Below are 17495 nucleotides of genomic sequence, written 5' to 3' on the forward strand. Positions count from 1 at the left end.
GCAGAAGGGATGGCAGAGAATGTCTGGTCAAAGACAGGCAGATTAGGCTTGGAAAGCTCTGAGATGTCTAACCTGATTACATGCAACTTCTTCATGAATTGTTGCAGGGGGCTCACTAGAATGCAGGAAGTTTGCTAGTGATTGTGGAGGAGCAATGTAGTAGTGTAGGTAGGATGACAGTAAAAGTTGGAAGAAATTATTTCATAGTCCTTAAGATTAATAATTTAGTATTATCACTTCATGACAAATAGATGGAGAAATAATGGAAACAGTAAGAGACTTTATTTTCTTGGGCTCCAAAATCACTGCTGATGGTGACTGCAGCCATGAAATTAAAAGAGAATTGCTCCTGGAAAGAAAATCTGTGACAAATCTAGACAGCCCATCAGAAAGCAGAGACATACTTTGCTGACAAAGTTCTGTATAGTCAAAGCTATGGTTTTTCCAGTAGTCGTGTGCAGATATGAGAGCTGGACCATGAAGAAAGCTGAGCACTGGAGAAATGATGCCTTCAGACTGTGGTGTTGGAGAAGTCTCTTGAGAGTCCCTTGGACTGCAAGGAGATCCAACCAGACTATCCTAAAGGAAATCAATCCTAAATATTCATTGGAAGGACTGATTCTGAAGCTGAAGATCTAGTACTTTGGCCGCCTGATGCAGAGACTCACTGGAAGACCCTGATGTTGGGAAAGACTGAAGTCAGGAGGAGAAAGGGATGACAGAAGATGAGATGGTTGGATGGCATCACTGACTAAATGGACATGAATTTGAGCAAACTCCAGGAGACGGTGAAGGACAGGGAAGCTTAGTGTGCTGCAGTCCATGGGATGGCAAAGAGTCAGACATGACTGAGCGACTGGACAACAACCTAGTGTTGGACAACCTCTTGTACTGGGCTATGGGTTGTTGCAGGAATAGAACTTTGACTTATTTTCCTGTGTTATCACACAAGTAATACAGTTATCCTCCCTCCACATGACATGCCAACACTTACAGGACTCAGTCATTTCCAGAGAAGCTTTGGGATTATTGGAATATCTGACATGGACCTAAATGTTATACAGTTAATTTATTTGCTTATATCAATTTTAATAGCTTTCTTGGAATATATTTACAAATCATACAATAAACTCCTTGAACAGGAATATTCCAGTGATATTTAGTATTCACAAAAGTGTGGCTACCATCAACACAACTTAAGAATTCTTAAGACTGTTTTAATCATCCAAATGAGAAACCCTGATGCCACACCCCTGCAGACACACTTTCTATTTATCTTTTCTCAGCATTTTACATAAATGCACTCATACTTCATATTGTTCTTTATGACTGGCTTCTTTGACTTAAAAAATTATTTTAAAGGCTCATCCATGATGTATTTCATTTTTTATTATTATTGAAAAACTGTTATTGTATGAATGTAGCGTATTTATTTATTCATTTTCAGTTCATTAATATTTCTATTGTTTGTACTTATTGGCCAATTATGACTAATGCTACAGTGAGCATCATATACAAGTTTTTTTGAGTATACATAAGAGTTTATATCTTTGGGAGTATATACTTAGGAGAGGAATTTCTGGGTCATATGGTCACTCTTATTTAATTTCTGAGAACCTGACATATTGTTTTGGAAAGCAGCTGTATTATTTTATACTCCAACCAGCATTCTGTCTGGCTTCCAACTTCTCCCTACTTGTTGTTATCTGTTTTATTGTAGAGATCCCAGTGGGCATGTAGTGGTATCTAATTGTGACTTTGATTTTCATTTTTTTGAAACTAATTATGTTCAATCCCTTCTCACGTGCTCATTGGCTATTTGTACATCTTCTTAGGAGAAAGGTCTATTCAACTCCTTTGCCCATTTTTAAATTGTGTTTCTCTTGTTTTTGGATTGAGTTGTAAGATTTCTTTATATAGTATGGATACATATTCATTATTATGTATATGATTCACAAATATTTTCTCCCATACTATAGGTTGTCTTTTCAAAAAGAATGAATATCTCAATTAGTGACATGGAAATGACTTTTTGATCTTAAGGACTTGAGATAATTGGTGTTCAGGAACCCAAGGGTGGTTAATTTCCTTTCTCTGATGCTAAGCTAGTTCAGATTGCTGTCATTCTGTAAAATAAGAGTGTGCTGCTTTAAGCCTCTCGCTATATTTTAGACCACATTTGAGTTGTACTCTGACTATAAGGAAACGAATGAAAATTAAAGGGTCACTCTTCTTTTATTTATCAGAGACATTGATTAGTAATATTTTGAGCAAACTATGAAGCCCATTCATTTAAAGAATTATATAAAATATGCTTTGGGCACATTCAGATCTTTTGGATATCTATCTCATGGGATGGAGTAAGGGAAAAGAAAGATATTGAAGAAAGAATAGAAGAAATAAAGACAGGAAGGAAGGGGAAGAAGTGAAAATAAGGAGACAAGAATTGACATGAAGAAGAGATAAAGGAACTAAAAGAAGAAGGAGAGATTGGAAGAATGAAGAAATAGAGAAAGGATCAGGAGGATAGGAAAAGGGGATGAAAAGAGGTCAGGAAAAGAGAGGGAAGGGGAGCAAAGAAAAAAGACAGGCAGGCAAAGAAAAAAAATAAAACAAAGCAATGAAAACAATGCAGGCTTCAGAGCCTGGCCAATTTTTCATGAAGTGCCACTTGTAGAGGACAGACTGCAGAGATGCTGGCTCCGAAGGTTGATGGTGGCAGTAATCGTGATTCCAATTTGCAACAAATGGTATGAAAGGCAATGGAACCCCAAATGGAGAGCCCTACACTGAAGGCAGTGAAGTGACAACACAGACGTAGTGGAGGAATGCAGGGATGCTGAGAGGTTAGTTCTCTGTTTGACAACAATTTTGCATCTGATGCATAATCCTCAGTTGCAAAGAAAAAAAAAAGCTTATTTATCACAAGATCTCTCATCTGGAACAAGGAAGTTTGGATGTTCACAGGAATGCCTTTGAAGTTTTGTTCTGTGATGAGCTTTAACTTAGCATTTACTTTCTTTCTTTTTTTTTTTCTTTTTAGTTTTTTATTTTTTAAATTTTAAAATCTTTAATTCTTACATGCATTCCCAAACATGAACCCCCCTCCCACCTCCCTCCCCACAACATCTCTCTGGGTCATCCTCTCCCCTCATCCAAGACTTGGTCGTTTTCACCTCTTCTCTTCCTGTCCTCAGCCACTCAGTGGTTTGCTGATGTCAGTGGTCAGTGCAACTGACTCATAGCAACTTCTTCCTCTCTCTGGTGTGGCTTCCCTGCTGGCTCAGATGGTAAACTGTCTGTCTACAATGCTGGAGACCTGGGTTTGTCCTGGGTTGGGAGGATCCCCTGGAGAAGGAAATGGCAACCCACTCCAGTGCTCTTGCCTGGAAAATCCCACGGACAGAGGAGCCTGGTAGGCTACAGTCCATGGAGTCGCAAAGAGTCGGACACGAGTGAGCGACTTTATTTTACTTCACTCTCTGGAGTAGCCTAGGCATAACTAATAATTCTTGAGCCTAATTTTCAAAGCCCCTTTCTCTTTATGCCTGTTTATTTGTGTGCATCATTTTGATAGATTATATTTTATAATGTATAAGTCCTGCTTGTGTGGGGTAAGCACCTAGTTCCATTGTATTGTTTTCCTCTCCACCCTAGTCCATCCCCACAAAGGCCATCAGAAGAACTGCATTTCAGAGAAGCAATGGAAGGAAACATTTAGGAAGCACAGGCAAAGAGAGTGGTGAGGAGCAGAAATGGGATAGAGAAAGAACTCATGGATTCAGAGAGAATAATAGTGGAAAGTTGCATGCAATATGCACGTTGGATCCTTATAAAAATATTCTGAAAAGGCAACTAGTTTTACAAATTCTCTAGGTAAATTTTTGTGTGGATACCCTAGAAGAGGCAGGGTTTTTCATCTGCATGAGGTTGGACAGAGAGAGCATTGAGATGGACAGATTGAAAGAGGCTGGCATCATCAGAAATCTTTGGACACTGTAGATTCCTACAAACCATGGAATGGGGACTGTAAGGGAGAAGATATGAGGAGGAATCAAAGCAATTTCATCTAGTTCCCAAGAGGCACCTGTAGCATATATAACTATGGTTTATATACATGTAAGAATGGAATACCTGTTGGGCTGCGTATGCCATTTAATATAAGACCATTTACTACTTTGCAGGATGAATTACTTTCAAATAACTTCTTGACAGCAAGTGATCTCTCCCTATTCATAACCAGCAGTATTTAGCTTAATGCTAAGCACATAGCAAGGCATCCCTAAGACTGTGTGCTTGGCAGATTGCCCAGTCCACTTGTTGACTCTCACCCTCGCCCTTTGGTGTGCAAGGAAAATCACAGCTCTTGAAGATGCTCCATTCAGGAGGAAGCAGGATAGGTCTACCTGGATCATAGAGAACCAGAAACAGGGACCTACAGGCACCTGTGGTCCAGAGCCACGGGTAACATGGTCTTTCAGAAACTATCAAACTTATCATGACTTTTCTCCAATGCCAGGAACAGTTTTTTGATGGGACCCAATCTACACACAACTAAACTTATAGATGTTAGAGCTTATGGAAATTATGACAATATAACTGAAAGGGAAAAAGAAAATCCCAACTAGGAATTGAATTGAGTAAACTTTTCTTCTGTACTCATCCTTGTTTGATTGTATCAGCGATAGTGTACCAAAGTGAATCAAAGTCCAAATGGATATTGACAATTTTCATATGTAGAAAGGATTGATAAAAAGTGTACATATGCTGAGATATCACAGAACTGCACTTTTTTTTACTTTTCCCTCTCATTTCTCAATGATCCTCTGAGAACTGTGTGAAGGTAAAGTCAGAAAGAAAGTTCTTACATTCTTAAATCCTCTGTAAAGAATCTGGAGCTCCTTCTTGGTAAATTTGCTCTGGGCTTCCAGAAGCTCGAGAGCCTCGGGCCGATGCCTGACGGTGGCCATTTCCAGTTCATCTTCCACGCTGTCTGTGGAGGAAAACCAAAGTCTTAAGAACAGTCACTTCTCACCAATGGGTATTCACAACAAACAGGGAAATGGAATGAGATGCTTACTGGATATTTGTGACACTTCCACAGGAAGGATTCTCATACTGCCAATAAAGGTCTTAATATTTCCCAGGATATACAGTATTAAGCTAATTCTATAGAATATTTTTTCAAATTTTCTAGTCATTGCTGCTAAGTCACTTCAGTTGTGTCTGACTCTGTGCGACCCCATAGACGGCAGCCCACCAGGCTCCCCTGTCCCTGGGATTCTCCAGGCCAGAACACTGGAGTGGGTTGCCATTTCCTTCTCCAGTAGATGAAAGTGAAAAGTGATAGTGAAGTCGCTCAGTTGTATCCGACTCTTAGTGGCCCCATGGACTGCAGCCTACCAGGCTCCTCCGTCCATAGCATTTTCCAGGCAAGAGTACTGGAGTGGGGTGCCATTGCCTTCTCCTTCTAGTCATTAAACATCACAATATGAACATTTTTACAATATAGATCGAAAAGTGTAAACATTATGAACAATCTTAAAACCTCAAAACACATCTGAGGTTTTTAAGATACATATATATATATATATCTACACACATATATAGATCCATATATACACACTCTTGTGACCCCATGAGCTGTAGCCCACCAGGTTCCTCTGTCTGTGGGATTGCCCAGGCAAGAATACTGGAGAAGGTTGTCATTTTCTTTTCCAGAGGATCGCCCTGACCCAGGGATTGAACCTGGATCTCCGACATTGCAGGCAGATTTTTTTTTGCCTGAGCCACCAGGGAAGCCCTATATATATAAAGTACTAGTGATAAAAATGAAATTTTGTTTAATAACAGTCAGTACCACACTTGTATCATGCAACTATGAGGCAGGACTCCACTAATACACTCTGAAGATTCCATTAAAATCAAGTATTTTGCCAGGGGCTACTATCAGATTAGGTGCTGAAGTGAGTAAAGGACTCCACTGCTGGTGTGACTGGCATAAACCCAGCCTTCACATGGGATGGACTGGAGCCAAGGGGAGCTTCTGTCTCTACCCTACTGTGCAGCCAAGGGAATCCATACTTATGGATAAATGCTAAAATATTGTACTTTGCTTTGTGAATTATATATATATATAATTTCCCAAAGATTCTCTACACAAAAAAAGAATTTTGTGTCCATGTAAACTTTGGAGGTTCTGTAAAGTTTAATGCTGTTTCAGAACAAAACACTGGAGAATTTTCAACAAAGGGTTCTATTTATCTTCGTTTAACCCATTGACCCCAAAGGGTTTTTATCCATTGGACCCCTTCTCTCCACAAGGAACCTCTGCTAAAATCTTCATATGGAATTAAAGAATAAGTGAATCAAGAAATAAATTATGTTGCCACTAAAGTTTCCATTCCTCTGGAACCCTTTGAACCTTAGCTGCCTTCTAGAAAATTATTTCTCAAACTGAGGTTAGTGGACAGTTGGTGGATCTTGAATGTGTTGTTTGGAATCATAATGTTCTGTATGCATTTTTCTGAGAAACATAGCCTGGGCAAAAGTAGGGGAAATTTTAATTAGATTTTCTGAGCAGTCTCTCAATCATAGCATAAGGTCCTCTGGACCCAATGACTCTTCCACTGGAAAGAAACAAAAAACAACATTAACTTCTCAACCTTTGCAACCACACAGCAAGTTGAACCACATTATCAACCTGGTTTCTCCCTCCAGCTGATGCAGGTTTACAGATGCTGAGACTGAGACAAAAGACCCAGAGGATCAGTGTAAGTAAGTGAACTAGGTGTGATGATGCGCATCATATGTGGTATTCAAAACTTGAATATACAAGTATATTGTATATCACACTTGAAAAGTCTGCCTGTGGACTCTCATTTACTTAGCTGACTGGTACCTCACTTCTTAATGACTCCTACTTGTCAAAGGGTTGTTTTTATTTCTAGAAGGCTGACAAGCTCTAAAAACATACCTGAAATCATCAGCAATCACCAGCATATGATAAGTTATAGCAGCAGCACCACCTAACCTAATCAAACTCGGATTCCTGGAGGCAAACTCTGCAGAGAGCACAACATGACTCCAAAAAGGACTGGGAAATTCACAGTGTGACTCAACCACTGTTTAAAAGCATGCACTTTGGTAGTTTTCTTTTAACTTACTGTGCTTAGTCACTCAGTCATGTCCAACTTTTGTGACCCCATGGACTGTAGCCTGCCAGGCTCCTCTGTCCCTGGGGATTCTCCAAGCAAGAATACTAGAGTGGGTTGCCATGACCTCCTCCAGGGGACCATCCCAACCCAGGGATCGAACCTAGGTCTCCTGCAATGCAGGCAGATTCTTTACCAGTTGAGCTACCAGGGAAGCCCTTTTAATACACTACTTAGAATTCATTAAGTCCCAAGAGATGGGCTAGGTGCTCTGCTGATATAATTCTAATCCTCACAATAACTCCACAATGAGGTAGAATTGTCCATTTTTTACATAGTCTGATAATGAGTCTCGTAGAGGTGAAGAAATGTGTGTCCCAGTGTCACATAGAAGAAAAGACAGGGGTTGAATTTATACCCAAGTCTTCGATGCCAAAACATTTTTTTTTTTTTTTGCCAAACTCTCTCAATACCAAGAGAAATACCACTGATTAAGAATAACATTTTTTTCTCCTCTCCTTTCCTGCACTGCCAACTGAGAAGTGAACTAAATCTACCAGGTCTGTTTCCTCCCTCCTGTTCTTTTTGTTCATTCGATAGGTAGTGTCTACCTCTGCGACCCCATAGACTGCAGCACGCCAGGCTTCTCTTTTTAATATACTGCAATCTGACTTTTTGTTCTTGTTATGGGTTAAATTATGACCCCTCCAATAAGACTGAATTTGGAAGTATGACCTTTAAGAACATAATTAAAGTTCAAAGATGTCATAAGGCTGGGGCTCTAATGCACTATGAACTGTTTCTTTACAAGAAGAGAGAAAGATAGCAGGGATACACAGGCACAGAAGAAAGCCCACGTGAGGACTTGGTGAGAAGGCAGCCATCTACAAACTGAGGAGGGAGGCCTCAGGAGGAACCAACCTGGCTGGCACCTTGATTTTGGAGTTCCAGCCTCCAGAATTGTGAGAAGCTAATTTCTGTTGTTTAAACCACCCAGTCTAAGGCATTTTGTTATGGCAGCTGGAGCTAATACATGCACCTAAGTAACTTGTTCAAGCTCAGACTGTCTCTAGCACCCTAAAGTCCAATTTTTCAAACATCCTGATGAGATTGTTAAAAAGAACCTCCGTCCTCCAGAGAGCTTTTGCTCTAAGCCTGGCATATTTTATATCGTTTGAATACCAGCAAAAAATCATGTGAGACATATATCATTGTCTTTATTTTACATGGACTAGAAAGGGACTCACAGAGATTCGAACCTGATGTAAACAACCGACTCATTGGAAAAGACCCTGATGCTGGGAAAGATTGACAGCAAAACAAGAAAAGGGCAGCAGAGGATGAGATGATGGAGTGGCATCACTGATTCAATGGACATGAACTGGGTGAACTCCAGGAGATGGTGAGGGACAGGGGAGGCCTAGCACACTGCAGTCAAAGAGCTGGACACGACTGAGCGACTGAACGAAAACACAGAGATTAACTAATTTATTCAAGATCATGTAGCTACTAAGTGACAGAGTTGGGATTTGATCTCTGACTTTTTAATGTCAAAAGATCATGAGCTTAGTAATATGCTGTTTTAAGGGATGATTTGGGAGAATGGCATTCCAACATGTATACTATCATGTAAGAATTGAATCGCCAGTCTATGTCTGACGCAGGATACAGCATGCTTGGGGCTGGTGCATGGGGATGACCCACAGAGATGTTATGGGGAGGGAGGTGGGAAGGGGGTTCATGTTTGGGAACGCATGTAAGAATTAAAGATTTTAAAATTAAAAAAATAAAAAACTAAAGAAAAAAAAGAGAGAGATAGCAACAGTTATATATCTTAGTTAAAAACCTTGGAGACAAAGTATTCTAAATCAGAAACCAAGCAGCCAGGGAAACCCAGTGCTCTGGGAAAACATGCCTGGGTGCCTTGGGGAGATCACTGTGGTGGTGGTTGATGCCTTGCTGATTAGAAACACGTAGAATAAGGTTTGGAAGTGATGGGATCGCAGAGCTGAAAAGAACACAAAATGTTGTTTGCTTTCCTGTATTTTGTTGTTGTTGTTCAGTTGCTAAGTCAAGTCGGACTCTGCGACCCCATGGACTACAGCCCACCAGGCTCTGGTGAACTGTCTTCCACTATCTTCCTCTGTCTTCCACTATCTCCTGGAATTTGATCAAACTGATGTCCGTTGAGCCGATGATGCTATCCCATATTTTACCAGTGAGAAATCTGGGTTCAGTTAGGCTGGATGGTTTATTTGGGCATGAAACAAGAAGCAGGTGGCACTCTGGTCCCTTTAATCATCTCTAGGCTTCTGACTGTGCAGGAGCCTTGCTGTCAGAGTAGCACTGCTTGTTCAACAGTGCTTTTGCACCCTGACAAATTGAATACAACTAGTGTTTTAACTCACGTGTCTTCTAACAGATCTGTTTTCAATCAGATGACAGATTCCCAAACCCAGATACCCTTGAGCTTCTCTATCTCTTTTTACTTTTTGTTCCTTACACTTTAGTCTCTTAGGACCAAGGATATCCTATGTCTGAGTCAACTGTCCCCTCAGGCCATGACACAGTTGGGCTAGAAATTGGAATTCAAATCACCTGGAAACAACAGTGAGTGTGTTAGTCTTTCAGTTGTGTCCGACTGTTTGTGACCCCATGACTGTAGCCTGCCAGGTTCCTCTCTCCATGGAATTCTCCAGGCAAGAATACTAGAGTGGGTAGCCATTTACTTCTCCCGGAAGTCATGCCTACCCAGGGGTCAAACCCAAGTCCACATTGCAGGCAGATTCTTTTCCTTCTTAGCCCCCAGGGAAGCCCCCAGAAACAATAGTATGAGTTTTAAAAATAAGTCTCTTTCTCTTACGTCTTGCAACTTCTCTTAAACTACAGTAGAAGCTTACTACAGCCTGATTCATAATTACATAAATTTGACTCTATCCAACGTTGAATCATATTCCCAGGAACTAACTATAGAACATCTTGCTTTACAAACAAATCTGAGTGTGAAGCCTGCCTTCCTCAGACACACATTTATAAACAAAGTTTGTAATGCTGAAATAAAACCTTTTTATGAAGAATAATGTCACTTCATCCAAGAAGTTGGTTCAGAGATGAGCCCTTGCCTTATCGTAGCAGGGAACATTGTGAGACTGTTGGCATGTTCTTCTACCTGAGACCCGCCAGACTTCTGACGAGCCCAACGACATCTAATTTGGCAGACTGAAAATGCTCCATGTGAGATCAATGAGTAACTACTTGAGGCATCCTAATCGTAGTGGGTCTATCAATAGAAGGTCCGTTTCTCAATACAGCATGACCCTTCTCTAAAACACATATCCATTTTTATCGTGAAAAATCATAAATACTAAAACTTAAAATGCTATCTGAGCTGAAATTGATTTGTCTAGCAAAAAATTCAACTGGCTTGACTTATATTGCTTTATCTCATTTATAAAAATATCTTCTGAGCCTTTGCACCTAGTGTTTGTCCTTTATTAAATTAGCTTAAAAGTGATCTGATCTGTATGGCAATAACATCACGATGAGGATGATTACCTTCTAAAATTACGTTGTTATTAACTATTTTGAAGCTTCATCCAGTGACACATTGAAAGAGGATTTAACTAATTTTGCTCCAGGTTTTAGCTTTCTACTAAGAGATTCTGGAAGATTCTTTACTATAGCATTGGAAACGGATCCTGAGAACTTCCAGAATAAGAGGGAGATATTTAGTATTCAAGTCTGACATGTGTGTGCATGCTCAGTCGCTTCAGTTGTATTGCAATCCACTGGAATGAAGCCCGCCAGGCTCCTCTGTCCATGGGATTCTCCAGGCAAGAATACTGGAGTGGATTGCCATGCGCTCCTCCAGGAGATCTTCCCACACGGTGATCGAACCCATGTCTCCTGAGTCTCCTGCACTGCAGGTGGATTCTCTACTGCTGGGCCACCGGGGAAGCCCATTCAAGACTGACACATTGGGATAAAGATAAAGCTGCCTGGGAGGAGCTTTCCAAAGCTAATCTTCATGACATCTATGTAATTTCTTTCTTCCCTCTCTCCTTTAAAAACCTGTCCAAGCATAGATAAGATGCCATATACTCAGCATTCCGTTCTGTTCCTTAGTTCCATGACTTCCAGTGCTCAAAGTGATTGGAATTGTAACCATGTGAAGAAACTTAGTTTTGGGGTTTTGGAGAAGTCAATGGCAACCCACTCCAGTACTCTTGCCTGGAGAATCCCATGGACGGAGGAGCCTGGTGGGATGACGTCTATGCTGTCACACAGAGTCGGACACACTGAAGTGACTTAGCAGCAGCAGCAGCAGTTTCAGGGCTTATGGAATTGGCTTAGGTTTGCACAGCAGGTGATAGCAGGTGAGCTGGGATGACACTTAGCCATCTTCTTTCATGTTTTATCATTTAATTTCTCTGGATGGAGAGTTCAAACCTGGGTCAGGCCCCAAAGCCCCTTTTTACATTTTGCCAACTTGAAATGCTTAATCTCAGGAAAATGAAGGCTTGGGAGCCCTCTGGACTCTTCCTGTCGTCACAACCATTCACCCACCCACCTACTGGGAGCTATTTTCTGGTGCACAAGGAGAGTATAAACGTGATTATCTCGAAGTTAATCATGCACAGCCCACAACAGGAAACAATCTATCGATCTGAAGCAGGGTGGGGGTCATAGCCCTTCCCAGACCACACTGAACAATTAGTACCCACACATTTTTGTTAGCTGGCCAAGCATTACTTCAATTCTGAGCCTAAAAGCATGCTAGGACACAAAAAGCCCTTTATAATTAGCACTTTATCCTATTCAATATTCATATATCACATGGAAAGTGAAAAGTATCTTGAAAACAGTCAATTATGTTGAATGTCCTCTGTTAGAGGTGGTTGTCGGCAATAACATTGCAGTTTCCATTCCAGGTGAACTTGAATTGCCTTGCAATTTCATGATTAAATTCAATCACTTATACAACATAACTACTCAGAGGAAAATTGCTGGAGCTATTTCTCACAGCACTTATGAATGGATTGTCTCTGCCTTATTTATAAACACAAATAACTCTTCAAACAAGCTTAGATTTTAAAATATAATCACCTAATTGGAATGCTTGTTATTAGCATGAACCATAATATTACTGCAGTCAGTCATAAATAGCCCCTTATGATAGGAGCTATTGTTTTCCATATGTGGTAAATATTGACAGTCATTATACACAGAGGAAAAAAAAATCTACAATAGAAATCCTGAGGTAGCGGGAAAAGGAACAAGAGCTGTGATTGAACTTTCACATAGAGACATACCAAAAAGGTAGATATACTAGTTTGGAAAGTCAACAGCTGAGACAGACTATGATCAAAGAGAAAATTTAAAAAGTAGTGAAAAAGAGATAAAAAATGATAGCCCATCATAATTCACTAAATTAAAAATGCCCCAAGAAGAGTTTCTTCTGAACCTTGATAAACTTTCTCCTTTATCTCCTTGATAAACTTTTAGGACAACCTAAAAGTCTAATAATAATAGCAAAGCACTTTTATAGCATTTGTTCTGTGCAAGCACTTTACACACGATAACTTATAAACTCCCCATCAGCATTCTCTGGATGTTATAATCTATTCTATAGATGAAGACACTGTCAGCAAGAGATTAAGCAACTTGCTTCCAATCACACAGCAGCAAAGCCAGGGTATGAACTCTGGAAGGGCTGGTTCCAGGATCACATAATTACTATTCTACTGTTCTATCTCCTACAGAAAATGAGGGAAGGTGATGCTCTACTCATCTACAAATGTCACACCCAACCCAGAATCATAAAATTAGTAGCAAAAGGGCTTTACACAGAAGATAGAGTCATGTTAGAATTGAAAGTGACCTGGAATCCAGCCCCTCAACTGTCTTAAATTTAGTGGGTGTAGACCAAGGGCTCTTGGGCACCTCAGTGACCACTGTCCCCATCCTCAGGGCATTCACATTCCAATAAGTTTCTGACTCCACCTCAGGAGCAGACTTGGATGCGGGAGGAGGGCCATCGACTAAAAGGAGCCCTGAGGCGCAGTAATGATATCTGACATCTGATGGCTGGCTCTTTGTAGGAAACAAAGTTATTTTCCTTTGTTACTAAAGCTGAACGTCATGATTATTCTGTGCACAGGTATCATCACCCTGTTTTTATAGATGAAGAAATCAATGCTGGAAGGAATGTTGTAACCTCTGAAGGACATATAACTTCATATATAACTTCTGGGATATATAAATAGGAAGTTATAGAGTCAGGACTTAACCTCAAGTTTATTGACTGTAAAGTCTAGAAGTGATGGCTGATTACCTGAGAACAAAGGAGGGAACATAAAGCTGAAAAGGAGCTTGAGTGTATTATAGCAAATAATAATTACAATAAAAGACGCAGGGACCAAATTATGATCTTTAATCATTAAGGAACAAGCTTTCTTCATTTTACGTCGTCTCCAAAGGTAACGTGCAGGTGATACATTTCTAAAAGCACCTTAATTAAAAATATTACATTTATAATATGGAACGAACATTTGGAAATTTTATTTATGCCAAATATAATGCCCAATTCGTAAGATGTTACTGTGTTGTGTGTCACTTTAGAAGGTGGAAGGTAAATAAATGGAATTCATTATTTAGGGGAGTTAAAAGCAGTTTGTATAAGTTTAGTGGTAGTAAATTCTTGGCAGTATACTAGAAAAATGTTTTCAAGCTCATGTCAGTGATGGCAGTAATATTCTGCCATGAAACATTTATCCATCATGGCTGTGTTTAAAACAGAGTACTAGGAAGACTGAGCAGTGACCTAGGTTTTGTTATGTTTCTTCTAGGTTTATGCTATTGATAATTTTTTGGTTCAAAGAAAGTTAGACTGTGTAGCCGACATGTCAGCTGGACATTTGTTGTGTGACAAAGACAAGTTAGTAAAACATTCTGTGCCTGAGAGCTTCCATCTGTTCAGTGCCATAGAAATAAGCAAGTTGTACCCAATATTGAAGCATAGGGTGACTCATCATTAACTAAGATTATAGTATATAGTAACATAGTAAATACTCAATTGTAATGTTATTGTTAGATTTGTATTAGTATTAATTACAATAACATCTGGTGCCACCCTTCACATGATAAAGCAAAATGGTATCTAGAACCCTTCATTCTAAGAAATTATTCAGTAGCTCTAAGTTTTTGTTTTTTCTTGGGTCTATTTCTCAATTCTGGGACTGAACAATATGTTTTACCACTTCAAGCTTTCATTTAAAAATCTCTAACTAGGGTTAATATTTGTTCCAGTTTCAAAAAATTATTTTGAGAGATTGCTGACGTATGTTAATCGATCAATGAAGGACAAAATTATGATTATTAATAGTTATTGCACACTTCCTGCTGCTGCTGCTAAGTCACTTCAGTCGTGTCCGACTCTGTGCGACCCCAGAGAGGCAGCCCACCAGGCTCCCCTGTCCCTGGGATTCTCCAGGCAAGAACACTGGAGTGGGTTGCCATTTCCTTCTCCAATGCATGAAAGTGAAAAGTGAAAGTGAAGTCGCTCAGTTGTGTCCGACCTTCAGCGACCCCATGGACTGCAGCCTACCAGGTTCCTCCGTCCATGGGATTTTCTGGGCAGGAGTACTGGAGTGGGGTGCCATTGCATACTTCCTAGTGAGGCCTTATTCTAGAATCTTAAGGAATGAGGGTTTTGTTACTATACTTCTTCAGTTTGAATTCCTTTTCTGACTCCTGTTAGCTATATGACCTTGGGCACAGTGTATAGTCAGTTTATGCCTCAGTTTCTTCATGCACAAAAGGGGGACAACAATAGGACTTGACAAAGAACTATCAAGAGGTTGAAATGAAATAATGTGCAAAAGAGCATTTAAAACTAAAGCCTAGCAGATAGTGTTTAAAATATTATTATATCGTTTAATTATTAAAGAGTCTTTTGGGATGAGCATTATTTTGTCCATTTTAGATGGCTAAATTGAGGTATAGCGTCATTGAAAAACTCATCCAAGAACACACAGCAAGGGTAATTCCATCAGTTGTCAAAGCCTTTGCTCCAAAATTTGCACCCAGTTTTTTTTTTTTTTCTTTTTGCAGAGATTCAGTGCTGAGCAATTGTTGATCATGGGATCCACCAGAAATCACAGCTTCCTTGGGGAGATTTTATCCTCTTCCAGTTGGGTACTGACTAGAGAATAAGGACCATTTTTTTTTCTTTTGGAATGGAATTTGAGGCAATAGTCTAGCTTTATTGCTTGTCATTTCCTCCTACATACCTTATGACCTAACATCTAGGATAATTTACTATTGTGTGGACAAAGCCTGCATTATCAAGTTTAATCCTTTTGCTTACATCATCTCCTTTACATGGATCTGCCTGTCTTCCTCCTCAATCTCTCTCTTTTTCTTGAAGGCTCAGCTCAGAGGGTTTCACAGAGAAGAAGCTTCCTCACATTTCCATATAGCATGTGAACTGTCTGCTGTCAGCTCTGATGGTGGTGTATGTCATTGACCTGCTTGAATAGCTGTCATTTCTTCTGTAATATGAACATTTTGAGACAAGAGATCTGTGTTAGTTATTGCGCTACCACTAATGCCTAGCATGGTTCTGGACATTAGCGACAGTTCCTTCTCTCATTCACTTAGTATTTACTGAGTGCCTCTTTGAAGCCAAGAACTGTTCAAGGTCTTGTGGAAAAGTGAATGAATAAAAAAGACAAAAATCCTTGCTTCCATGGACCTTAATCTCTAGTGAGTCACAAACAGGACATCGGAACAGAACTGTCAACTGAGCAGATGGATATATAGGTCTCGGGGTGAGAAATGAATTCTGAGCTGAAGATGTATATATCCGAGTCATCACCATGCAAGTCGTATTTAAGACCATAAGTTCAATGGGATCACTAAGGAAATGAATGCTGATAGAGAAGAGTACTTCTTTCTTTTAATCAATGAAAGAATACACAAAGGAATCAGAATGTCAAGAGAGTAGGCAAGCCTAGGACAAGACTAGCCCAGAAATGATCCAGTTTTTAAGAATTACTTTTGATGGAGGGGGTGGTATTCCCTCCTGGGAGCATCTCTTGGAGCTTCCCACTCATGTTCATCAAAGAATAAAGTAACTGAGTTGTATGTATGTTACATGTACTTGTAATATTCATGAAACACAGACCCAGTTTTGCGAATGGTCCTCACATATTTTCCATGTTTTAAAGCATTTACTCATGGTAAAGAGGTGTCTCTCTTTGAGTCTATTTTTCCTCAGTAGCCAAAGACAGCTTGGATGTAATCATGACTCTTAACTGAAGGTGCTAAAACTCATCTTAAGGGAACTGAGATGTAGCAATTGTGGCAAAAATCATAGAATCTCCCATTGCATCACCAAGTGGGAAAAGAGTTGGATGTGACCTCAGAGAACCAGGGAAGAAAGCTATGGAGCAACAATGATTGGGGTCTTGTTGCACAGGCTCTGCTCCATCTTTCCCCCTAGAGTTTAAGTTCCTGATGGATAGGCTCTATATTTGGCTTGTTCTTAGTTGCACCCTCAGCACCTACAATAATGCCTGCCATGTGATAGGTACTTGTAAAGGTTTGCCAAAATGACTAAATGACCTGGGCTTGAGTTTCAGCTTGGCTGCTTAGTAGCTATAGAATTTGGGGTGAGTCACTTAAAATCTCAAACCCTCAGTCTTCTCATCTGTGAAATGGAGATAATAATAGCACTCGAACAAAAACTCTGAAGATTAACTGGAATAATATGCGAATTTTGCACAACATATGATGCATGATAAAAATCCACATTCATGCTTTTTGCTATTATGATGATGATTTTGCCATTGATTCCTCTAACAATCTGCTTATGTAAAACATTAACTAGTTTTACATGTCATTGAGATAAATTAAATTTTTATTTAATTTATTTTTATTACCTCGAGGAACACTCACTGGAGAATGAATATCTACCACCAAGCAGATTCAGAGTACACTACAAGTTATTTCGAATTGTTTTTCTACCCAAATTCTCAAATGAGAGTGTTTTGCAAAAAGGTGAATAAAGTTTTCCCTGTTAGCACATCTCCAGAGCTTGTTTTTCTGTTATTCTTTTTTTTTCCCCTGAAAGCTTACAAGCAAGGATGGTCCTCACACTTGCTGCTCTATATCCCTTAGCAAGAAAGAAATTTGAAACCAGGAAAGTTAAACTTTAACCTTGTAATCTAAACAGATAACACAGTAATGCTCTATATTTTATAGACCTGGTGGAGTGTAAAATTGAGTCTGCTTGAGGTGTTAGGCTCCCATTTTAGTGTCTAAAGGGAACCAGCAGAA

The 17495-nt window shown here is 39.7% G+C and overlaps 1 protein-coding gene across 4 annotated transcripts in view; it reads right to left on the minus strand.

Moving 5' to 3' along the window:
- The window catches only part of KCNIP4 (potassium voltage-gated channel interacting protein 4), a 1308521-nt gene that overhangs the window by 107972 nt on the left and 1183054 nt on the right, over nucleotides 1–17495 (minus strand). For all 4 annotated transcript variants that reach the window (XM_069593782.1, XM_069593779.1, XM_069593781.1 and 1 more), the window contains one exon: nucleotides 4869–4993. In XM_069593782.1, the coding sequence (XP_069449883.1) occupies nucleotides 4869–4993 (125 nt within the window). The remainder of the gene's footprint in view (nucleotides 1–4868; nucleotides 4994–17495) is intronic.

This window comes from Ovis canadensis, chromosome 6, assembly GCF_042477335.2.
Source record: "Ovis canadensis isolate MfBH-ARS-UI-01 breed Bighorn chromosome 6, ARS-UI_OviCan_v2, whole genome shotgun sequence".
NCBI classification, from domain to species: Eukaryota; Metazoa; Chordata; class Mammalia; order Artiodactyla; family Bovidae; genus Ovis; species Ovis canadensis.